The following is a 25,466-nucleotide window of genomic DNA, read 5'->3' as shown; positions in this document are numbered from 1 at the left end:
TCTGCTATGAAACATATATACATGGGGAAGAAGAGGTGGCCACAGCTCACACCCGTGCCTCACCAAGTGGCTTCTTCACAAACTGGGTTCGTCCTTCTCTCGATCAGAAGGTGCCCACACCTTTCCGGCCACCAGGTGAGATGTCCCAGTGTTAAATTGTGCCCCTTCTCCCCAGCACACTGGGGTTGGGCTGTCCCCAAAAGTCCACCTTTGCCACCCCAAGCCATCACCTTCAACTTCCAAGCGTGGTGAGGGGGCAGCGGCCATTTTGTGCTCCATCACGAGGCTGCCACCACAGCTGGGGGGCTTTTTTAAGGCATAGATGTTTCTCTAAGAGGGGGTCATGAAGAAAGGCCCTAGAGGCTGACCAGCCCTGTGTCTGGAAGCCAAGCAGGGCCATGCACCCGTAGCAGCAGGTTTGGGAACAGATCTGCCCCCGAGGTGGGAGCGGGGCTGAGTCACCGGCGGAGATGAGGAGGGTCTGGGCCTGGGTGGGTGGGTGGCGGGGAGACGGGCAGGGGTGGGCAGGGCGGGTGACGTGTCCTCCGTGAGTCAAGCTGATGCTGGTCCACGTGTCAGGGAGACTTAAAAAGTTTGGGAAGGGAGCGAGGGCATGGCCAGCCGGCGGGGAGGCAGAGCAGGGGGCACCACGGTCATGGGACAGCTCTGCCACCAGCAGCCCCCCACGGCCACCCCGCCACGCAGCCCGGGGAGCAGCGGGGGGCTGCCAGGGTCCCCGCTGCTCCTGCTCCTCCTCCTCCTCCTCGCCTCCTCCATGTGTGCTTGCAAAGGTGAGGAGCATCCCCCCGCAACCCCTTCCTGCACGGCCACTGCTGCAAACTGGGGGGCTGGAAGGGTGACCCCATCATTGCAAGGGGGCTGAGAAATCCCAGCCCAACAAAATCCCTGCAGTGCTCTGCCTGGCTGCGGAGCTGGGGTGGGATCAGATGCTGCCGTGAGAGATGCGGAGATGCTCGGGAGACAGCAGGCTGGGAGGGTAAGGGGGTTAGGGCTGGGAATGGGGGGCTCATCTCAGCACATTTTGGGGTGGGGAGGTGGGGGCTCCTTCCCCTACCCCGGCAGGATTGCCCCGTCCTGCCCAAACCGCGCTCCGGCAGCTGGGGGAAGTGGCTTTTGTTCCAAGCGGAGTCGCTAAAGGGTTAAGCGGGGAAGGACAGAGTTGGCAGGCTGCTTTAGACACGGAGCCTGATTACCTTTGATTTAATTGGGAATGCTGAGTTACACCTGAAAGTTGCTATTTTTGTAGGAGGGAGTGCTTTGCGAAGACAGCCAAAGGCACTGTATTTCCAATTGTATTTTCCCACTCGAGCTGCATTAAATCCTTGCACCCTGTGAAGCAGCACAGCACAGCAAGCTGCTGTGCAATGAGCAGTTCTGCTTTGCGTGTATTATGAATGAGCAAGTTACTTTCATCGGGAGCTTTTGTTCTCATTTTTTGATATTTTCCTTAATAACAAGAAGCAAAGAAATCTAAGTAGAGCATACTACATGCTGTGTTCAAAATATATTCTGGAGATGTGTAAGAGGGGAGGGAAGGAAAATGAAAGCAAAGAGTGGAAGTGGCACACGGTATTTTAGCATCACTTGTATAGAAATGATGAGAATGAGCTTGGGTATGGAGAGCAGTGGTGGGGAGAGACGATTTAAGAGGTGGATCCCAGGTTGAAAAGTGACTGAAACTGCGCACCCAGCACTCTGCTGCCTTGCAAGAAGTTTGTTTTTTTGAAGCTGGCAATATTGAAGTGAACAGATATGTCAAGTGTTAATTTTGTAGAAGGGCTTCCTCCTCTATGTTCCTTTTGAATAGCACTGCTTTCCTGGAGAGCACTCTTCCCCCCATCATGGATATTTTGTGTGTCTTACTAAATAATATCGTATTTCCTTGTGTGTGCCATTGTGTGTGTGTGTAAATCAATGAATTCCCTCCAGGCTGAAGCAATATTCTGCATAGAGCGATGTGGGGATGCTGCTTGGCACTGGAGGGGACATGGAGCTTGCTGTGAGCGTGAAACACAGGGGACAGCACACAAAATAAGACTTTTGTGAATAAGTGCAGAAGGGCTCAAGAAACTTAAGAGCTTGTGAAATAATTGCATCTCCTCTGTTCAAAAGTTTATGCTCTGGGCAAAAACAAAAAGTTCCACAAGTGTCATATTTAGGCTTCCTCACCTGCTGCTCCAGGCCTTACAGGCTGCTGGGTTTCTTCTGCTCCCCCCGGAAAGCCTTGGGAGCCAGGCACGGCAGGAGCTGTGAGGGGCAGGCAAAGATTTAAGATTCAAGTCAGTGTGGTGACTTGAAGGGTTGCCCTGTTCCACTCCTGGCAATCCAGACACCAGCTCCAGGGAATACTCCACTATGATCATACTAACTTAGGAATAGAAAACAAAACCAAATTTTTTAAAAAAGGGAGTTGTAGCACCTTTTTTTCTTTTTTTTTTTTGAGTTTTTCCTTGAACTAAAACAAACATCAAAGAAGCAATTTTTTTTTCACTGGACAGCAGTTTTCTTTTCATGTAAATCTTTCAGAGATTTCAAAAATATCCCACTCCTCCACAGGATGAAATCAAGACACCCTCTATAATTCTTTTTCTGGAAAGAACAAGCATCCACAATAATTAACCATCTTAAGTCTGTGCCAGTACCAAAATGTGGTTTTGGAATTTACCCTTTTATGCCTGGAAATTGCTCCTGTTGTTATTTGTGGTACTTGTAAAACAAGCGGGCACGATGAGCTTTCACATCCTGCTCACCTGGCTATTCTAGCTATGTCTAGCTTCAGCATTTTTGTGTTTAATTTGGTGCAATTCTTTGGAAAAAAATAATAAAAAGCAATCACAGTTAATAATAGACTGTCTGGGAGGTTATAAAAACTGTTCATCTGAGGTGTGGTAGAACAGTGTATAGAGCTGTCAGGCACGGATCCTGGGCAGTAACTTTAGGAGAAACTGGATGACTGCTTGGGGTTTCCTCTCCAGCACCAGCTCCCTCCTGAGTGAGATGGAGACTCTGGTAACACAATATGATTAGGATTATGCCGCCAGATAAAATTACAATAAAATAATAACTAGATAAAATAATAACTTCCCGCACTGGCACTGCAGGTGAGCTGAGCCCTCAGGACACTCGAGGCTGTAGATGCCGCAATGTGTTTTCCCAAGCAGGTCCTAGCATTCAACAGCAGCCAGACAATTTTTTTTCCTGCTGCTAACCACTGAGAACAAACTAATGCCAGCCTGACTCGTGATGAAAACTGAGTGGCTTTCACACTGCTTATTGTTCAGAGACGTGAGTGTCCGTATTTTGGCTTTGCAGGTTCTGGGGACCCTGTCACCCTCAGAGTTTTTATTTATAGCGCTGACATGGGATAGTTACAAGATGACCCCTACTGTACAGTATTGCTAAGCAGTGTTTGTGCTTCCAGGTGCACCGATGCCATCCCAAGCACTCGATGCAGATCAGGATTTGCAGCTGTGGAAGGAGGTGAGCATCATGGGCAAGCTGGTTCAGCCATGGCTGGGAAAAACCCTTGCCTGTGGGGTGAGATCTGGGAATGTCTGTGGCAATTTATTGCTACTAGAACAGGGATACAAGATTAAAAAAAAAATCTGTTCTAGTCCTTGCTTAGGTCACACCTCACTCTCCACTGTTTCTTTAGCATGGAGTTCAGGTCCTTCTTCTTCCAGTCTTACTTCTCCTGTATAGACCCTGTTCCTGGAAGCAATACTGTGTCTTGCCTGGTATCTTTATAGTCTGTGCATGACAGGCAGTAGTTGTTTCAACCCATCCAATCCACCTCTTGCTTCTTCTGTCTGCACGCAGTGCTGGGACAATGCATTTAATCATATCCTAGCATGTTAATTTACTAGATGGAGGATAATATCCTGTTGCAGTTTGCCCCTTTAACATTTTATACCAATTGCAACTATAACTTCCATTCCCATCTTTGAACTTTGCATTTTTTTGATTCTAGGATGTTACCTGTGTGTCAGCATGGGCTTTTTTGTGCCCTTTTGGAACAAACAGAACAGCAGGGCATAACACAGAGAGGGTTCAGCCTGCGAGCTGCATGCCCTGGCATTGCTGTAATCTTCAAGCGTGCTGCTGACATTAATTTTGTACCTTCTGATAACATTAGAAAGCAAGTGACTCACCATGGGTGCAGATGCACGGAGCAAATTTCTTCAAATTGAGGCCATTACAGAACACACTGCCTTTTTGTCAGCTCATTTCGGAAGTACTGACTCAAACACTGACTTCTTCCTAGACTGGCACTCGAACAAGCCCTGATGGTACTTTTGTCCTGGGATAAAGTGATCTCTTGGGAAGCAAGATCCTAATAGCTAGAAGGACTTTATAAGAATGAGTTGTTTAAATTCCAGATTAAATATATACTTTTTTTTTATATATTTCTACATTTATTGCTAGGTTTTGCTATTTATGATATCGGATTAACCCCTATGCTTACTGGAGGCAAAGGCAAGGTTCCTATTGATTTCAGTGAACAAAGAAGTATACATGAAATACTAAATTCTGTGCAAAATTATGTAACACAAACAGTATAAAACTCAATTCTATAACAGGAATAATACAGGACTGGAGAGGATCTAAGAACTAAAAAAAAAGAGAATTAGATGTGTAGGTATATACCTGAAATCAGCCCGGCTACAAAACCATACTGGAGTTTCTTAGAGTGTTCTTCCCTGCTTGTTACTTTATTAGCTGATCACTCAGCAGAAGCACTGCCTCAAAATTAAACAAGTATTTTCCAGGAATGGTTCTGAGGTTAGGAATATAGGAGCTTTCTAACATCCTTTCATTTCTTTACATTATTTAACCAACCCCAAATAACTGGCAGGCTCCCACCCTCAGGCCACACTTCTGAGGAAGGAGAGAAAATTACTGAAAAGAAGCATCAAGGACCATAGGAATTATTAAATTTAAAAAAAAAAAAAAAGATAAAACACTTTTTTTTTTTTTTTTTTTTAATTCTTTCTTTCAATTTTGAAAAGAAGGAATCAACAGAAACAGTGGGTTTTCTTTGGTCCTTGCTTTTTCCATGCAGGTTTTAACTGAGAGATGCACTGCTTTGGACTGTGTTGAACACAAAGTAGTCTTTGGTTTTTCCTGCCATTGAATTACAGTAGATCTCTACTTGACACCTCAAACCAAAAACCAAGCAGATAAGCCAACAAATAAACAACCACAAGAAACAGGACATTTTTAAAATAGGTTTCCAAAATGACTTAAGCTTGGTTTAGGTCATTCACTGCTAATTTCTATCTCTACATTTCCTTACCCTGAAAGTGGTGAAGCTGAACAAATATACGTGGAGACAATCATCTGCAAGATGAAGGGGAAAGAGAGCAGGGAGGTTGTGTTACCAACAAAAACTATTTGAGGGGGAATCTTGTGAGCTATTAGCTTTCCCACTATCTCTGCTAATGCTTTCTCATAGGTTGTCTCTAGAGAAATGAATCATCCCTTGTCTTGGAGTACTCAGATATGCATTATTTGTTTATTGCTTTTTTCAGTTAATGTTTTCTTCACTAAAGACTGCTGTTTAGGGCTTTGTACCTATAATAAAATCATAAGACCCATTGTATTGCCCACTCTTTATTTTAAAACCAAGCATTTTGATGCAGTCTGTGAACATAATAATGATTGGCAAAGCTTTTTGGCACCTAGAATAACAGCATCAAGTATTCAGTGGAAAAAAACCTGTTGCATATCAGTGCAGCTTGCAGTTGATACAATTTAAAAGTTAAGCCTCTTTTTTTCATTATTATTAAACTGTGCAACTTCTGTTGGAGCACTGGAGATTTTTTCTTTTCCTTACAGAATACTTTGAGCTCTCAGCACTTGTAAAATTGCTTCAATGGATTCAAATGTTCTTTGTTCCACTTCTCCTTACCTGATCAATACTTCCATCAAAAATGGTTCAGTACTGTAAGACTCTTTCATCTTGGAAGAGAGACAATAGAAATAAGACATGATTGTCCATACAATGTCATGAACAGTAAGGAGAGGATGGGTAAGAATCACTAATTTGTTACTTCTTCCAAGACAAGATCGTGATAGCACTGAATGAAGATAGCTTTGGAAGGACTGATCGAGACAAACAGAAATGTTATTTCATGTGGTGTTCAGGAAACCCTTACCACAGGTTGTTGTGGGTGCTAAGAGCTTACAGTGTGTCACACAGAGACTATTCAAATTCACTGAACAGAAATCCTCTGAGCTTCAGGAGAAATGGTCTACTTCCAACTCAAAGTATTTGCACTACAGTTTTGCTGGTGGTTGGAGAGCATGGGCCTTATTAAACCGTGGTTTTCTTCTTAGATTCTCTCCCAGGTGCTGATTGGCTTTTTTTAAGAGATAAGCCACACAGCTACACAGACAGGGGCTTCTTAGTTTGGTCTGTGGATTTTTTTATTATTATTATCTGTGTCTACTTGTGTGTCTACACACCTCATGTTCCTCTCTTTGATGATGAGTCTAAACTTAATGACAGTGACTTCTTCAACAGTGCACTTTGAGTTTAGATCCCTTGAACTATATCAAATGTGTTTCTTACTAGCATTGTAATTTGGGAACCATCTCCTCTAAACAAAATATTGTAAGGCCCCTCATGTGCCAAAGAAATCAGTGCAAACCTCAGATATTGTCTGCTGGGTGACTCACACAAATTGAGTAGCATGCATAAGATGTGCTGGCACATATCATAATCACTCAAGAGATGCGTGGATCATACACCTGCAGGGATGCTGGAATACAATTTGCAGAGTAGTGTTTGAGGACGGTGTATTGAATCACTTGCTTTAGTTTTGTCATTTTCTTTGCAGTTTTGTGTAATCCAAAGATAGTATAGAAGATATCTAAATATAGAAGATATCTAGTATAGAAGATATCTAAAGATAGTATAGAAGGTATCTATGTTCATAGCCCATGCCCCAGATGCTTACAATCATTATTTAAAATATGACTTAGTTAGAGACAATTAGCAGGGGTATGAATGGTATAAGAGAATAAAGGCCACATATATGTGGTTGTTGAGATCAAGCATATATAATTTTGCTTCCTTTTTTCCCCATTGCATTCAAAATATTTCATGAATGCTCCTATAATCATTCCTTCTAGTGGAAAAGCTTGACATGCCCCTGGCTGCACCAAACTAGTTTTGAGAATATAGATATTTAACTTGTTTATATTAATCTGCAGTTTTAAAAAAGGATTGTGTCAACTTTTACAGATAGACGATGCATGTTCTACCTACCTGTCCACAGATTCTCAGCCTCAGGTGAGTCAGACAGAGGTTGCTCCACTATTTATGATGTTTATCATATGCAGTAGGATTGGTAGTTTGATACTGAGTTCCTGTTTTCTTTTCATTAGGTGTCCAGTGCACTGGAAGAACTTTGTTTTTTGGTCATGGGATTTCTCCAGAAACCGCAGGTAACACACATGAAAGGCTCCTTAGCATTTCTGAAGCCTGTTGTCTCCATGTGTCAGTGCCTACAGTGAATTCTGAGGACCCAGTACCTGAAGTATGGAGCTGGGACAGGGGAGGATCAGGCTGGGGGTTAGGGAAAGGTTCTGCACCCAGAGGATGCTTGGGGTCTGGGACAGGCTCCCCAGGGCAACAGTCACGGCACCAAGCCTGATGGAGTTCAAGAAGCCTTTGGACAACACTCTCAGACACAGGGTCTGATCTTTGGGTGGTCCTGTGTGGTGCCAGGAGTTGGACTTGGTCTTTCCAATATGGATCCCTTACAGCTCAGGTTCTGCTATGATTCTATGAATTAAAACTGTCCTCTATATATACATGCATATATATATTTAATAAATAAAAGCCTCTCTACTGATTATTATTCCCACAGGGTTTAGATGAAAAAGACAACACCAAACGGGTAAGATTTCTAAGTCTGTTTTATGATCACTTTAAAATTGTCAAGAAAATCCTAACTCCCTTGCCTTGTTTTGTAGTAAAACCCCACTTTTAATTTTTTTGAACAGTTCTTATTTCATTATTCTAAGACTCATGACTCAGGCAACTCAGACATCATGGTAAGTGGCATAGCACCTCCTTGTGAATACATGTGTGCCTGTCCATAGAAACAAGATGTTCCTTTCTGCAGTAATCTCTCCATCTGTGAAGCTCGGCACTTGGTGTTTCATGTTTAAAATACAGAATGTGTTTTAATAACACGGAGAGGATCATCAATGATGTACAAGTGTGGAAATGGAAAACAACATTTAGGGAATCCCAATTGCATTTTAGTCTCGTAGTTTCAACATTAAAGAATAAGATCAAATTCTTGCTTCTAGAACATTACATATGCAGTGAAACAATGCTGATTTACAGAAGTTGAGAACATGACCCTAAATATTTAAAGCTCTTAGTGCATCTTTATTAATTCTTAATTAAATGGTATGTTTCTATTTGTGCATGTCACAAATATCAGGCAAAAGAGATCATTCAGACTTTGGAGTAATTATAAATGAGAAATATCATTTTAAAAAGAGACTAGTATTATTGTTATAAAAATATTCTAATAGCCAACAAATAAACTATGTGTGATCCACCCTTGCTTTTAAAGTGAAGACATAATCTGCTATGTCTGTGCATCTATTTTTTTTTTTTCTGTGTACCACAGGACTTGAGAAAGTTAAACATGTTCATGTCTTCTCATTTCTTAACAGTCATTTTTATATGTTTATGTCCATTACTGCCTTGTTGCTTAAATTTCTTCAGAAATAAGCTGTATATTCCTTAGAAAGTGATACTGTTTTCTAGGCCTCCTGAGAATACTGCTGATGTTGCAGTCAATATTTTCACAATAGAGTTGCTCTGGAGATTTTCATGGTAATCAGGGCACAGGGAAATTAGCTATTTCTGCTGCTGCTTCTGCTTCAGGGGTTACTGCAGTGCCCTCTTCCCCATCCTGAACACCTTTGCCTCTGCCTGCCCACAGAGATTACTGCTTTTTCACTTCTGGTTTAGATACTCAGTTGGTTATCTTCTAGCCCATTTCTCAGAGACAGTAAATTATATGAGCTAAATATTTTTTGGCTTCATTAATCTCTCTCCAGTAACTGCAAGACAGAGCCCAGCTGGCCAGGTGGGATGCTCTTTAACTCCTCCACTCATGTCAGACTTTTACTTTAGATATTATGGTTCTTCATTGAGTACCTTAGGCAGACAGTGCAAAATTGACTCCAAGTAGGCAAGAAATTTTACCTATTAAAAATTTTATCACTTCAGTAATTCTACTTATTCCATAAATTACATTTCTCTTTGCTGCATTACTTTTCTAAGAAGTATTGTATCAAAAAAGCATCATCTTTTAATTATGTTTGTAAGTAATTCACTTGAGTTGAAGGTTTGACTTAGTTGATGGCACATGGGTTTTTCTACTTTCTCTCTCACTGTGGGCCTCTCTCTACAGGCCCACAAGGTTCTGTTTTGCTGGTCACTGCCTGGGGCAGTACACACAATGCTGCTGCACTTATCCAGGCTGTGTGTGAGCATACAAAGTCTTGTCAAGCACGAGGAATTTCAGGATTAGAGTTTGTTAAGGAGAGTGACTGGTGCCATGGTTACAAATTTTACTTCAGGATGGATCCCTCCTTTGAACTGTTTTCCAGTTAAAAAAAATAATAAAATCTTCTTTAAGTTAAAGTAAAATGAACTTTTCAGTACAATGAAGATTAAAGATGTTACCTTCCATAGCAGATGATCACAGTCAGTAAGTGTAGTGTATGGGAATGTTCTCTGTGCCATGTGCAGAGGCTGATCAAGGTCTGAACAATTGCAGTTACCTGGGTAGGAGGACTGTAAAAAGTTCTTTCAGTGAGTAAAAGTGAGGATGCGTATCTTGTTCCCTCATCACTGTGCGAGCCACATTTGTATTATAAATATAAATGTTGGTACCAGTTTATTGTCAATTCAGAATGTTCAGAAACAAGTTTCTCAATTAACATCTTTAGTCCTTTCTTGGTACGTGATTGGTCTATAAGCCAATACTGCAGGAATAAACATTTTTTGCATCATGAGGTCAGAATTTCATTGTTGCTCATGTGTCTGTGTTCGTGTCCTCTCAGTCCTCTGTCCTGCATCCTTTGCTGCAACTCGTTCCCCAGCTTAATGAGAGAAGACTGAAGAGACACAAAGTGGACGTATGTAATATTGAACTCTGCATGCTTGCATTCTCATGTTTGATGACTCATTAGCACATCTAAAATGTCCGTGTAGACCTTTCTGCTCATGGCACTTTTATTTTCAAGGTTTAATGTCACACTGATGTGTTTTCATTGGAAATGTGCATTGTTTTTTCTATTCCTTAATGAATGAAAAATAATCCTGCTGATCTTTACCATTTGCAACTCTAAAGTAATACATGCTTAACATAGAACACTGGTAGAGCCGAGATATCAAAATGGACCTGTTACTTGCTTCAAAAAAAGAAAAATACTTTCAAATTTATCACTATCATTATATTGCAGTTGAATTATATTTTCGAGGGGTGGGTTCTTTTTTTCTCCCCAGATGGAATTCAAACCATATTTACTCCTTAAGCACATTATTTATGACTTATAGCACTAAGTCTTTCCAAGCAATTTATAGGCAATGTTACTATTTAATTTAAGGTGCAGATAAGAAAGTTCTTTCTTTGCTACAGTTTTTGCCCAGATTATTTTAGCTTTCTGAAGAAAGCTATAGAAATGAGCCCTTTGAGAATATAATGACATATCTTTCTATGGAGATTTTATTTCTATTTGTTCTTATCAACCTTTAAGGGATGTTAAATTACTATTTAATTATCTTATTACCTGATTTAGTATCTGCAGAAACAAAATGTAAGAAAAGAAATATGTCTTCTCACTTTGAGTATCATAGATGGAGAAAAAGTTTTGAAAACTTTTTTTGTTTGTTTGTTTTGTTTTTTAAATAATAAAATAGGCATTAATCAGAGGGGCACAAAACTTGGAACATCTTTTATTTTGGAGTTTTCAGTTTGGGAATAAAGAATGAGCACTCGCCAGCTGTTTAGCAGATGTAAGAGCTTTGAATTTAAGGTATTCTTCTAAAACCATTAGGGTACACAATTTGAACCCTATTTTAAAAGGTGCAGAATAACTTTATACTGTCATGAAGACAGCTAAGTCACTCAGTGCTTTGTAAAGTCTGACCCTTTCATACTTACAGGTTATTGAGCCCTGGAGGCATTGTAAAACTTATTTTCCATAGAAAAGTACTGTGTTTGGAAGCAAAACTTTCCCATACACTGAAATAGACCCATTGTTTCCAAAATATCTTAAAATTTGGGTACTTTTGCAGCAAATACACTTTCCAATTTCAAAAATCAAAAAGCAGAGGTATATTAATGCCCTTTGCATGGATGCAGCACCACATCATAGCATACATTTTACTGTCATTATGTAAGAAGAGTGGTAAAAGATATGTATTCATACAGAGCCATCTTTTACAGAAAATAGCTAACTTTTCTTCTTGTAAGTATGATTTCAGTTACTTAACACTCTCCCTGATTCTATCCTTTTCAGACTGAAAACAAAACAAACCAAACAACCAAAAAAATGCATCCTTCTCAGGTTTCTTTAACCCATGAAGTTAAACTAAGGCAGAATGGATCTTTGAAAAAAAAAATCAACAGCAAAAACAGCAAAACACCTTCATTATTTTAAAGGTTATATGGAGGAAAAAATGTCATGGAAAAGAAAAAGGCAATACTAGAATTCATGCAGAGACTTACGCTTTCAGTATTGACACAGCAGCATAGAATGAAACCTCAGGAAAAGCCTTGACAGTGAAAAAGTGAAACTGTGAGCTGAGCTTTGAAGGACCAAGGTTACTGGAAATAGAAGCTGGAAGGAAGGAAGGGAAATGTAGTCACGATTGGGATGGGCACAGACGCGTTAGGTCTCTTTGATGAAGAACCGGTAAGAAGAAGAATGGTTCTGGCTAGCAAGGACAGTGAAAACTAGTGGGCAGGGCAATACAGAGGCACGCACAGTTGACCTTAAATCTGGCATTTCACAGCTCCTGAGTGGTTGATTTAGGGTTTAAAGGGTATTAAAGGTTAAAAGGGTTTAAAGAGATAAAGACCAGTTCCTGGTTTAAGGACAGTGAGTTATTTCAGAAATTCTTTATTCCACCTATTAAATGTTTCTGGTCTAGTCTGACCTCTGAAAGGAGAAATAGTCTTGTTTGATATTGCTCCGATTTTCTGGGTCCATCAGAGTTTTCCAGTCTGTGACTTGGGTCTCTGTTGATCTTATGTCTTAAGACATAAAAAACTTAATGAAACAAAAGCATTTTTTTAATGCTCTAGAATATAACATGGAAACAAACAGAAAGGTGTGGAAGTAATAAAAGTAGTAAAAAATTCAAAGCTTAGATTAACTCTTATTCAATTGTAAATATAAGCCACTGTGGCGACAAGTAAATGTTTGATTTTTTTCAACAAGGTTAAATGCTTCTGCAATTTCTTTTCAACAAGATTAGGTGAATCATTGATTAAAAAATAGAAAGCCAGGAAACGGTGATACATGGCATGATAAAATTCCTTGATATTTTAAGTGTTTGGTGCCAGAGTTTCAAGTGAAATAAAAATCACTGTAATTGCTACTCTTAGTCAGACTTTTCCCATTATGACATTGCGATTTTTTTTGTTGGTTTTGTTTTGTTTTGTTTTGTTTTGTTTTCAGTATCTTCCTATGTGCAGGAATAGACATAGCTCTCCTCAGTGGATGGCTACTCACTCTGTAGTTGAATGTAGTTCTAGTTTTCCTCATGTGAGTGAGAAGGAACAGGGTAAATATTGGGCCAGAGGTCCTCATGAGCAATTACAGACAAACTATAAAATAAAATAATAATTATAAAAGATCAAACATTAAATTTATATATTCAAATTTGTCTAGAAAATAGCATAATATGGATGTCCTTAACAATGCAGTGCCCACACATATATCTAACTCACCAAACAGTAAAGGACAAAATCTTTGCAGTAAAAGGCAGGTAAGAATATGATCCAATTTATGAAGCAGCCCTTACTACTTTAATATGTGCAGTATTCTTCCTGACTTCTAAATTTTAAATGGAGAGGAACTGTGTAAAAACTAGACTCATTTTTCTTATAATTTATGTCAGTCCAGTGACATAACCTGGCCACGTATAAGAACTTTAAGAGTTGGCACATCTACTCATGAACCACTAAAATTGTTATGAAAAAAATTAACCCATTACTCATCTAATTGGAAAATACAGGTTGAAGTTTACCTTCTGTGACAGCATTGACTTGAACTGCTGTTAGATCTTCATATTGGCAGAGAATATTCTTCTGTTTTTGTTTTCAAAATAACCATATATGCTAAATGAGACAAATAGTAGGAAGGACAGCATAAATGAAAGAACACAGAATTACTATAGGTGAAAACAAACTGACGTTTAAATCCAATAAGGTCCTTTTGCTAGAATACTTTAATACCCTGAATTTGCTTCCATTGAGGATGGTGGCACAATTCATGGAAACAGAATGAATTCACTAATTAAAAGACAGCAACCTAAAAGTTATTGCATATTTGGCATACTCCAACATAGTTCAGCTTCTTCTGGGCAATTTCATTTTTAGTGGAGCGTTTCTCACCTGGGCTCAAATAAGAAACTATAAGGGTATTTTTTCAAATAATAAGAACACAAGTAGAAAAATAATGAAATATAAATACTGTAAGACACTCCAAGTATCTGAAAAGACAGAATATAGCAATGTAGAAAGCTCCATTAACAGACAGTAAAATAACATTTAAAACCCTGTAATATGTAATGGATTGTAGATCTGAGATGGGCATTTCAAACTCAGGTAACACCAGAATGTGGTGGACAATATAAAAATCACACAGATGTTTTGTACACAGCAAAGAAACTGTGTATAATGGCATACGTGATTAACAGAAGTCAAAATTAAAAGCAAGACTCAAAAATTACTTATTGTTTAACCCCTGCTTCTTTTGCAAGTTTTCTTGGATTGAAGATATTGCTGTGTTTGGAAATGATGGGCGCCATCCTGTTTTACACAATTCTTACAGCATTAGAATAGAGCATGAAGTGAATTCTCCCTTTGACAACTCTGGTTATTATTATTACCACAGAGATTTCACAGTTTTAAATTGAGAAACACTATCGTTGCTAAGAGAGCATACAGTAGATATATTCCATCTAAATTCTATGTTCTGCTAAGCACAAGATTGGAAGTATTTAATTTCTGAATTGGCCTGTGTCTCCCTCTACAGGACAGACATAGAGGATGAAAATTTTTAACATAGAGGATGAAAATTCTGTGATTAAGTTTATATCTTGTCTAATCATGAAGGTCTCATTAAAACAGATGGATACTTCATTCCCTTTACTTGCTACATTTAAACAGAATTTCTATTTTCTTCACTGATCTTTTTTTGCTCCTTTTTGTGTAAATCAGCAGACAGTTTTTTCTCAGTGTGTGCAACATGAGTAGAACAGAACAGCATAAGCACTGGTCTTTTCTTTTAAAACAAGTATTTCTCAGAGTCATTCTGAGAAGGGTGATCTGGATATATCTCTGGGATCAGTCTGGGATCTCATTCCTTGTCTGGAGCCCATATATTTACAATTTTTTAAGCTTTACATTGTTGTGCTGTGAGGTGCAAAGACCAACTCTATTCTGTGTATGGAGACTCCATCACTACGGAGAATGGTTGTATTTGAGTGATGAAACCTGGAAAGTCAAAGACTGCTCATCATTACTAGTAGAATTCTAAAGCAACCTGAACTGATGCAAAACCTTATGTGGATTTTGGCCCTCATTCATGTGTTTTATTCAGTTCCTACATGAAGATATGAACTTCCTTGTTACCCAGAGAAACATATATACCATATGGCTTAAGGGGGCAAGACTATATAGTAGTACTGAAGAGGTTGCTTACGTATTTATGATAAGCATGGGGTCATTCACAAGACTAGATATGATTTAGAATACTCTCTCTCTCTCTCTCTCTCTCTCTTTATATATATATATATATATATATTTTTTTTTTTTTTTTTCAGGAGGACCTTCAAGGAGCTGGAGGAATTCAAAGTAGAGGCTACTTTTTCTTCAGGGTATGGTCTATTATACTTTTATTTATTTATTTATTTATTTATTTATTTATTTATTTTCCAGGCTGAGTATTACCCCCAAAAAAGTAGAGAAAACAGTAAAGTAGAGTAAGAATTGTAAGAATTCCTTTTTTTTTTTTTTTTTTTTTTTTTTTTTTTTTGTAAGAGTTTCTCGCTGTAAGCAATTCCACTAGAATTGTTTGTTTTCTTTGTAAATTATGAGAAATATCAACCAATGACTTCAGGTACATTTTGTATAGCACAGAATCTGTCATTGCAAAGTAATCAGAATAGCTGGGCTAGTTTGGGACTTCTTGGTGAAACTGAAATATCAAAAATATATTAAAAATCAAAAGAGATTAACTACTGATACTTTTTTTGCTATGGTAAATATTAACTGTCTTGGAAAACAAGTATTGCCTCTAATAGATCCATAGTTGGATCTTAACATATTGAACTAATATTCTAAGATATATCAAAATAACAATTTCTAAAGTATTTAGAAATTGATTTTTTAGAAGTAAGAGTGTACTACTGTACTAAACTGATGAAGATTTACAGTCTTCCCTGATAATGTAGGGCTTGAAATGAGGTTAGACATACTAAGTTGTATGGGGCTTTGCTACTGAAACCACTCAGCTTTATGCAGTGCTTATTGGATATTTGTCTTTCAGCCACGCAACGGAAAGAGATCAGTGGATTTTCGCTAAGGAGGTATTTATTTAATGCTTTTAATCATGACCTATACTGAAATTACATTATTCTTATACAAATATTCCATGGTACTTATGTTTAGAAGTAGATTTCTGGAGACAAACTTCTAACAGATGTGCTAAATTCACTTGTCTTTGTCTAAAGTGAGTAGAAGCTATAGCTACTCAGTTCCTAGAAAAGGGAATGCAGAAGGGTTTTGGGCAGCAAGAAAGGGAAAAGATCCCAGATTTGTAGACAGTTTGGAAAGTTACCAATGATGATAGGTGTACATCAGGAAAAACTGATTCAACCTCCTGCCAAATACATACTGAGAAGTAAGCTGATGACCTGGTGGTAAACCTACTGTTCTTACACTGAAGAATTGCTCTCACATTGAAATTAGCGAACTTCAGGATTTAATTTCAAATCATGCAACTCTTTGGACAGAAAAAATAATAAATCTGTGCCAATATTATGATATTCTGTTTTGTAATATAGCTTACACCTCTGTCATATTTTAAGTATTTTGTGCAATACCATACCAACAGCTAAAACTTTTTCTTATTTTGCAGGATTTTAGACTCCTGACCTAGAACTTATGCTGCAGGAATGCCTGGGCATGGTGTTTTCCTTACAGAAATAGTTCCTTACTAATGTACAATTAAAAATCACTACAATGTAAATGTTCTTACATTAGATTCAGTAAAAAATTAAAATGTTTCTTTACTTCCTTGATTACATTAAAAGCATATCAAAATTATTTGTTTCTTAGTGTTATGTTTATAACTGTGTGTAATGAAACTGTAAAATATCTCAATGTATGCATGCAACTGACATTGCCTCTAACAACATTGCTTTGTATGTTTATTTGCCTTTATAAATAAAGGCCCTGAAAGAATTGTTTTAATGAGAATGTTTGCAGTGTAGACTATTGCTTTTTTTCAGAATATTTTGCAAGTGGCTTGTGTAGTCTTTAGAATTACAGATTAATTTATTTTCTTGTATTGTATTTGAGAGGTCCTTTTTTTATAATTATGCACACTTATGTAGCCAAAGTGTTACATTTGCATATAATTGTTCTCACATTTATTGGAAACACATCCTTTCGTTATCTTAATATGAGTAAGCTTGGTCATACAAAAAAAGACATACACTGAAGCCAAGCTTTCATTCACCTACTTGATAAAATACTACAGTAAGTGTAGTTTATGTGTTATACTTTTCTCTGCTGTAACAGCACATAATACCACATCACAACAAAATTGAGGGAGCAGAGAATGAAAATCCAGGAGAAAATGCTACACTTTAAAAACAAACAAACAAAAATAAATCAGCAAAGAAAAATCTACGCAGATAGAACCTTTTCATAAGTGGTTTCTATAAAAGCCAAACAAAAAGTGTGGTTTGCTTTTCAAGATGATGTCCTCTGCCCCTGCACTACCTTCATGATTGCCTGTGGACTTCTGGCAGCCTGTAGAGCCAAGATAAGTGGTCTACAGGTGGTCTACCGAATAACACTGATGATAAAAGTGTCTGGCAGATCAGAGCATGTCTTAAAGGTAATAGTGCTGAAGTTAGCTGAAAAAAAATGAGAATCTTTATTCTCTTAACTAACGGTAACTGAATAAATGGTATGGTTTGAAGAAATACCTCGACTTTAACCCAACTAAAATAAACGTTTTTTTTTTTTTTTTTTTTTTTTTTGACCTATTAAAAACACTGATTCACTATGCCTCTGATTCAGAAGACTTAATTGCATTACTTGCATTCTTCCAGATTTAAGATCTGTCTTCAAACTCAGATGGCTCTGATGTAGTCTTAAAGAAATTCTAGTCAGAAGAGTAAGTGAGCCTCACAGTCTTTCCAGCTTCTTGCTCTGAGTTTGCTTTCACACCAGAGTTGTGATGAAATATTTGAGGGTACAATTATATTGACAATAACTAATAATCCAGTGTAGAAATGGATTGTTGCTTTTAATACAGTACCAGCTGGCCACAGTTTGAAGTGACCTCAGCCCTTGAGCTTGCAAGCATGGGTGCGCAGTTGGGGCAGCTTTTGTGATCTGAGGATCCAGCTTTGTACCAGCTGCCTGCTGTGAAGGTGTATTGAAACTGGGTCATCATTAGACTGCGCTACAGGATCTCTTCTACAAGGACGAGGGGTAGCTGGGGTGGGAAGGCTGCCTCATGGGCTGTAGGTCCTGCCTGTCATGGTGGGCAGCACCAAGCCAGCAGTAGGCACCATGTAGGCCCAAGTGGGCCAGTGTGGCCGTTAGAACCAGTGGTGGTTCTAACCTGGCCCCAACAGCCACCAATGGGTCAAGCTAGCGGCCTCCACGAGGAGAGGCAGGGCGGCAGGGGGAGCCATGCAGGTGGGCACGGTGACCGAGAGCAATGAGAGGGTTGGGGCCGGGGACTGCAGGGGAAATGGGGAGGCTGAGGGGTGGTGAGCGGTTGGGCCGGGAGAAGTCCTGGGCGAGCAGTTCCTTTGTGCAGATGTACCTCTGAGTTTCCAGTCGTTAGGAATTAACCCTCGAAAATGCACTTTAAGAATAATAAAAGACTGTGCTTTGTTGAAGTTATCCAGCCAGTGCGTTCCCAAACTTGTTACACATACCATTCCTGTCAAAGCTAGTGGTAACAACATTATCATCGGCAACTGTGAGAAGACTTTATTTTATTTTCTTGGGATTGTGGCCTGCTAGTTGAGTAATACTGCTTCACACCAAGACCAATTAACCCTGGATCATTTTTGCCATTGTGTGGCTCCTTTGCATTTTTATCTTTATATCCTGGGAAGTTTTTGACACATTTTCATTATTTAATCTGTGCCTATTACTGCAAGCTTGAATGAGTAGCTTAATGCCAAGTTTTGGAACGTTGGCTTAACTCAATTTGTTAAGAATTGTTGAAGGTTTGCTGGTTTCTGGTCTGATCTTGCTTGAGACTGGATCTGAGGTGTTATGAGACACCTATTTCTGGTATGTTTACCATGACCGAGGATTCCTGATCCAATTGATCCAGACTGATTTGTCAATTTAGTTTTGTTCCATAATATCAAAACAGGATCCAAATGAAGATACTGAATGGAATGAGATACTGAGAAAATTTGGAATTCTTCCCCCAAAAGAAAAACCGAAAGATGAAATTGAAGAAATGGTTTTACGTTTGCAAAAGGAAGCAGAAGGCAAGTAAAATTAAAAATATATGCCGTAAGTACAACAAGATGATAGCATTGCAAAGTGCTGCATATGGCACCATTTTAATTACTGTTAGAATCACAGTATGGTTTGGGTTGGCAGAGACCTTAAAGCCCATCCCGTTCCAATCCCCCACCATGTGCAGGGACACCTCCCAACAGACCAGGCTGCCCCAAACCCCATCCAGCCTGGCCTTGAACACCTCCAGGGATAGGGTATCCACAGCTCTGGGCAACCTGTGCCAGCACCTCACCACCCTCTGGGTGAAGAATTTCCTCCTAACCTCTCATCTGTATCACCACTCATTTAGTTTAAAACCATTTACCCTTGTCTTGTCACTGCAGACCCTGGTAAAAAGTCTTTCCCCACCTTTATTATAATCCCCTGTTACATGCTGAAGGGCTTCAATAAGGTCTCCTTGGAGTCTTTTCATCTTTAGGCTGAACAAACCCAACTATCTCAGCCTTCCTTCATAAGAGTTGTTCCAAACCTAACAGGTCCTTGGTTTTGCTAACAACTTTGGGTTTTTAAGACTTAGTTTAAACTCAAGTTTTCTAGATCTTTAATCATTCTTTTGCTGTTATCCAGACTCTTATAGATTACTTTGGGCAAACTGGTGTAGCTAACAGGCGTAGGACAGAATTTGAACCCAGTGCAGGTGTAGTTAGATCCATGGAAACAGTAATGGCAAGTAACTAAGCAAGCAAGTATCTAAGTAACCAAGTATGGTTAAATAGATTCATTTTTTAAATCACTCTCTTACCAGTTACCCAAAGTTGACTGGTTTCTGAAATCAGTATGTATTTTCCTTGCATTAGTTCCATGTCTGTGTAATAATTTTCATACATTTAAAAGATGTGCAGGCACTCCAGAGAACAAGAGGTGACTAATTTTGTTTGCTTATTTCTAGTGAAACCATATGAAAGAATGAATCTTAAAGAATTAAAGGAAGCTGAAGATGACTTTGATGAGGCTGATAGGAAGGCTGTTGAAATGTACAGGTATAGTAAGCTATTCCTGGCCAAATTAACAGTGGCGTCACTATTGTACATTCTGAAATATAAACTCAGAATCTTCTGAATAGTAACATCTGCTGACACAACTTCTGCCTTTCACCTTCTGCTCTTCTGCTGATAACACCAATGGTACTGTCCTACATCTTCCCAATAGCCAGTGACAAAGAGAGGCAGTTCACACCATACGTTGCTTTGAGGTTTTGTTAGAATCAAATTATTCCCCTTTTAAAATATTAAATTTAGTCTCAAAGCTGCATACTTATAGGAAAACAGAAGGGGCCACAGTGGAAGCCACTGTTACACATTCTCAGTTCAGCTGTACCATGCTGCCATATGCAGAGAAGTGTTGTATATTTGAATTGTTGTGTAGTCAACAGTTTACACATGTGTCTGTTTGGTTAAACTGTGATCCTCACCCTACCACTCTGAAGATACAGGAGGTAGAGCAGTGCTGATAAATATTCGGAGAAAGAAGTTCTATAGCCCATTTTTCCTCTTTTTCTGTGTAACATCTTCTATATAATATTTTCATTGGATTTCAAACTGGGAGGAAAATGGAGAGTTGGTCATGGCTTTCCTTTACATATTATATTACAGAAGAACATTAAGGGAAAAACAAAGTCCTGACATACATGGTTCCAACATACATGGCCCCATCTTTGTGAAAGATTCTGAGTTTTTGCAGATGAAGTGCATGCTACCTATAAAAGGACTTTTACTTCAGGACGGCATGCCATTAATGAACAAAGCTGTATTTCAGTGCTGTACTCAAACTGCTCAGTATTTATAATTGAAAATTAACTAATTAATCCAAGTATTATGAGTGAAACACTTCTCTGCCTTTTGAATAACACTCATTTCTGGTATAGCATGCTTTCTAGACATATTCAAATAAAAATGTAGTATGAAGTTAATTAGAAATTAGAGCTTCATTGTATATGCTGTAATGCTGATAGCTGATAAACTTTGTGTTTAAAATAAAAGATGTTTAAAGTCAGCTGTGAGCCCCATATACATAACTATTGTGTTTTGACTCCTACGGAAGATTAATTTTAATGGCCTCTCTATTTTTTACTACATGAAAATATTCTTTTGAAGTTTATATAGAAGAGAAGGCTCAAGGGAGAGCTCATCAATGTATATAAATACCTAAAGTGAAGATATAAACAATGCTGAGTCAAGCTGTTTTCAGTGGTGACTAGTGCCAGGGCAAGAGGCAGGAGGCACAAACTGAAACACATAGGGTTCCCTCTAAACACCAGGAAAAACTTACTCACTGCAAAGGTGTCTGGGCACTAGTACAGGTTGCCCAGAGATGTTGTAGAGTCTCATTCCTTGGAGATCTTCAAAAGCCACCTGGACAGCCTGCTTCTATGTTGCAATTATTTTTGAGATGAAGACTGCCATCTACTGGTTTTACATTCCAAATTTCACGAATGATTTTAATATTAAATTGTATAACATTAGCACATTAAATACTGGTAGTTCTTCCTCAAACTACTAATGCTCAGAATTATAAAAATGATTTGTACCTTGTAAAATTTTCTTGCTTTCTCTTAAATGATCAAGACACTTGTGTAGTTTGTTTGATCAAGACACTTGTGTTTTTACTTAAGTTTCCCAAATCTGATACTGATACATAAACATAAAACTAAGAAAATGTATTTTAATATTTTCTTACTGAGTAGAGATTAGTATAGCAGCCTTTCTAACTCTGAAATGATACTAGGAGACCTTGAGCTAGAGTATTTCTCAAAGCATTTTTTTTTTATTATTTTTTAGAATTGAGAGAAATGCAGTGGATATTATGAAAAGATGCATTTTAAATGTTCCAAATGTGCTTATTTTTATTATTGTTTTTTAATTAGGCAGCAGCGCTTGCAAGAATGGAAATGTCTTCAGAGGAGGCAAAAGTATGGGGAGCTAAGAGAAATCAGTGGACAACAATATGTAAAGGAAGTTACAAATGCTCCTGAGGATGTTTGGGTCATAATTCATCTTTATCGGACAAGGTAATTACTTTCTAGTATAAGGTATTAAGTACTTTAAAACCGAGAATTCAGCTGGTAATTAAAAAGCAATACCAAGAAAAATGAAATATGATAGACTATTGAAACAGCAATTGTTTGGAGGCAGTGGAATCATAGAGCATGGGACCTTCTTGATTTGTTAATTCACTTTAATTAGTTTGCCTTTGATCTTTTATATTAAAGATTTCTTTTGCTGTGTATGCTTCTGTGCCGTGTGCTCATGTACTGAATCTCACCGAGATTTCTGAATTTCACTGAGAAACTGTTGTTGACTGTCTAGGCGAACACAAGTGCCTTTGAAGACTCATTGCTCAACAGGAGTCCTTTAACAGATTTTTTTTTCTCCTTTAACAAGTAAAAAGCCCAGCAGGGAAAGTCTCAACTCCGAAAATCAAGGGCTGCCAAGGGAGTTTGTTAGCTTATTGGTTCACCTATATTGGTTCTCTAATGGTAATGGGAGTTGTGGCAGAATCCAACAGAAATGTCAAACTGCCATGATTAGCCCACATATGTTAGCAACTCTTGCATGTTTTTCAAAAGCACTCAGAATTAATATGGAATGTTTCATGCTGTTCAAATTCAGACTTTCTCTTTTCCATCCTTTTAAGCATGTGAGGAGGAAGTTTCTTTAATTATTTTGAATTGCTGGGAATCAAGCATTTTTTCCAGGAGGAAGGAGTAGGTCAATCAAATGAAATTATTGAAATCACAGTAATTTAACTTTACGAACCTGAAAGAAAACAGCAAGTTTTCTTCCTTTTCATTGTTTTTGTTTACTGGAGAATCAGTTCTGTACTTGATCAATATGTAGATACGAGTCTGTGAGAAACCTCATAATTCCTTAGGAATGAATACGAGATCTCTGAAGTCCCTTATGGCGAGTGAGGAAACAAATCCTGTTCCAGAACTGTAACCTCACCTGTCTTTGGCCACCAGAGGGTGCTGGTGGAGCTCTCTGACAGTTTATAGGTTAAATCCTCTTGAACTTCAGTCTCAACAAAAATCTGAACGTCGCAAAGGTTAACGGACAAGAGGGGAACAAACCACGAATTTTGTTGTTTTTACAGGGGCTTATATGGTCTGTTCTCCCACGTGCCTGGTGACAGGACGAGGGGGAATGGGCTAAAGTTGCGCCAGGGGAATTCTAGGTTGGATCTTAGGAAGAACTTCTTTACTGAAAGGGTTGTTAGACATTGGAACAGGCTGCCCAGGGAAGTGGTGGAGTCACCATCCCTGGAGGTCTTTAAAAGACGTTTAGATGTAGAGCTTAGGGATATGGTTTAGTGGGGACTGTTAGCGTTAGGTCAGAGGTTGGACTCGATGATCTTGAGGTCTCTTCCAACCTAGAAATTCTGTGATTATATGGTGATTGCGCTGCAAATACTAGCTATGAATGTAATGAACAGGCCTATGGTGGTAATACGACTATACAGAGATTTCCCTGACACTATTTAGATTTTACTAAATGAATGAAGAGGTAATTCAGTGTTAAAATCAACACCTATTCAAATAAATTCAAGTAAAATGAGATCTAAAGTCTCTTTTGAACTCTACATTAAATGGACAAAATGAGCTTTAAAATCTTAGATAACAGAATTGAGGTACAATGCTTGCTTGAGTCATCTGGTCGCTTTAATGACATGCTTCATAAACTGTGCCTATTATATGCATTGACAGTTTTTATTTGGACAGTTCTTTAAATCAAATGATCTTAGAAGAAGCTACATAAAATCTGTGGTGCAAAACTCATTACAAATTAAAGTAGAAACAGAATAAATGGAGAGGTACATTTATTCTTCAAAGGCTCTATTTTAAATAACATTAGTTCTACAAGTCATGTACACTGGAAATATGATCATACTCTCTTCTCCTTTCCTAGCATCCCAATGTGTTTACTAGTTAATGAACATCTCAGCCAACTAGCCAGAAAGTTTCCAGAAGCCAAGTTTGTCAAAGCCATTGTGAACAGCTGCATTGAGGACTACCATGACACATGTTTACCCACAATACTTGTATATAAATCAGGTGAAATAAAAGGCAGATTTATAGGAGTAGCTGAATGTGGGGGGATATATCTTAAACTGGAAGGTAAGAGAAATGCTTTTGAATAATTCACTTTATAGAAAAGTTTATGCTGTTTGTAATCATAAGATCTAAAAATCGCTGCTTAAAGATAAGAGTTTTAAATAATTTTGTAGAAAAAAAGGACACAAAAAGCAAAGAATGACTTGTGTAATGTTACAGTGATAAGAATATATAGTAAGCAAAGATATTTTGCAGTTTCAGTTTAGATGTTTTACTGGGATAAAGCTGGGTTGTCCAAGGCTCTGTTTTTCTTGTTGAGATGGAGCTTGATATTTAATAAAAATTCTGTTTTCCTTAACTGAGAATTTATAGCAATTATCAGCATAAATTGTCATTTGCTATTACAGAGCTTGAATGGAAACTAGCAGAGGTTGGAGCAATTGAAACTGACTTAGAAGAAAACCCCAAAAAGGAAACTATAAATATGATGACATTATCAAAGCAAAATACTTCTGCTCATGAAAACACCAATACAAAAAGCAGCGATGTGCTGAAACCACATATTACTTGAGGAGAAATCTTTAATGTGGATAATCTGTTCCAACTTAAACTAGCTCAAATGCAGCTTTTAAATTCCTCTAGTAAACCTAAAACAATAAAAGAGAGCATTTCTTCCACTTGTGTATATTTGTGATCTTTAGAAAAAAACTAATGTAGTAAACAAAAGCCCTACTTATCCTCTGGAAATACAGAAATGGCTCCTACTGACAAGAGAACCTGGATTCTTCTTTTTATACAACCTGCTTAAATGGAAAAGGAAGGGGAGGTATTAGCTGGGGAGCTGTGATCTGTACTTTCTTTCTTATTTTATCCAGCAAGTTTCACACCTGTAATTCTCAGTGAAATGGGCGTAGCGGGACTCTGCTCTAAGAAATTTTTCAGTTCCTGCCTTTGGAAAGCTGACCTGAAAAGAACGTGTACAGTGATATGAAAACAGGATTTAGCCCTGAATCTATTGATTAATACTTTTGCTTGTTTGACATGTATACATGCATTTTCTCCAGTGTCAAGGATAACCTCCCCACTCGTTTCTAATGCTGGTGGCTGGATCAATTGTTCTTTCCCAACAAAAATAAGTATATCCCTAGCAAAACAGTTTAGAGTCCATGTGTATATAAGCCCAACAAAACTACACAAGTGAATGAAGAGATCACACTCCTGATTCGGCATTTGTATTCATTATGAGTAGTGAATCAAATCGCATAGTATTTATGTTATTTTTCCAGTGACTTGACTAAAAAAAAAATTAATGTGTAAAAAAGTTTTAACGTGCC

General features: G+C 38.3%; 2 protein-coding genes across 3 annotated transcripts; both read left to right on the top strand.

Moving 5' to 3' along the window:
• Positions 1 to 593: 593 nt before the first annotated feature.
• Positions 594 to 16,775, top strand: NMU (neuromedin U). Of its 2 annotated transcripts, XM_068679315.1 has the most exons (10): positions 594 to 791; positions 3,443 to 3,501; positions 7,271 to 7,318; positions 7,414 to 7,473; positions 7,899 to 7,928; positions 8,035 to 8,085; positions 10,123 to 10,197; positions 15,119 to 15,172; positions 15,844 to 15,883; positions 16,435 to 16,775. In XM_068679315.1, exons 1-9 carry the CDS (start codon positions 614 to 616, stop codon positions 15,877 to 15,879), a joined length of 591 nt encoding a protein of 196 aa, XP_068535416.1. In that variant the 5' UTR covers positions 594 to 613; the 3' UTR covers positions 15,880 to 15,883; positions 16,435 to 16,775. The 2 variants fall into 2 exon arrangements, with proteins under 2 accessions (XP_068535416.1, XP_068535417.1); XM_068679316.1 differs by lacking the exon at positions 8,035 to 8,085.
• A 532-nt stretch (positions 16,776 to 17,307) lies between these two features.
• PDCL2 (phosducin like 2) lies at positions 17,308 to 24,713 on the top strand. The gene is made up of 6 exons (XM_068679355.1): positions 17,308 to 17,421; positions 18,928 to 19,048; positions 19,972 to 20,062; positions 21,946 to 22,089; positions 23,987 to 24,195; positions 24,540 to 24,713. The coding sequence occupies exons 1-6, from the start codon at positions 17,308 to 17,310 to the stop codon at positions 24,701 to 24,703; spliced, it is 843 nt and encodes a 280-aa protein (XP_068535456.1). The 3' UTR covers positions 24,704 to 24,713.
• Positions 24,714 to 25,466: the final 753 nt, after the last annotated feature.

The sequence above is a fragment of the Anas acuta genome, chromosome 4 (assembly GCF_963932015.1).
Source record: "Anas acuta chromosome 4, bAnaAcu1.1, whole genome shotgun sequence".
Taxonomy (NCBI): Eukaryota; Metazoa; Chordata; class Aves; order Anseriformes; family Anatidae; genus Anas; species Anas acuta.
Note: the sequence above shows the minus strand (reverse complement) of the source record. Positions and strands in the feature narration are given on the sequence as shown.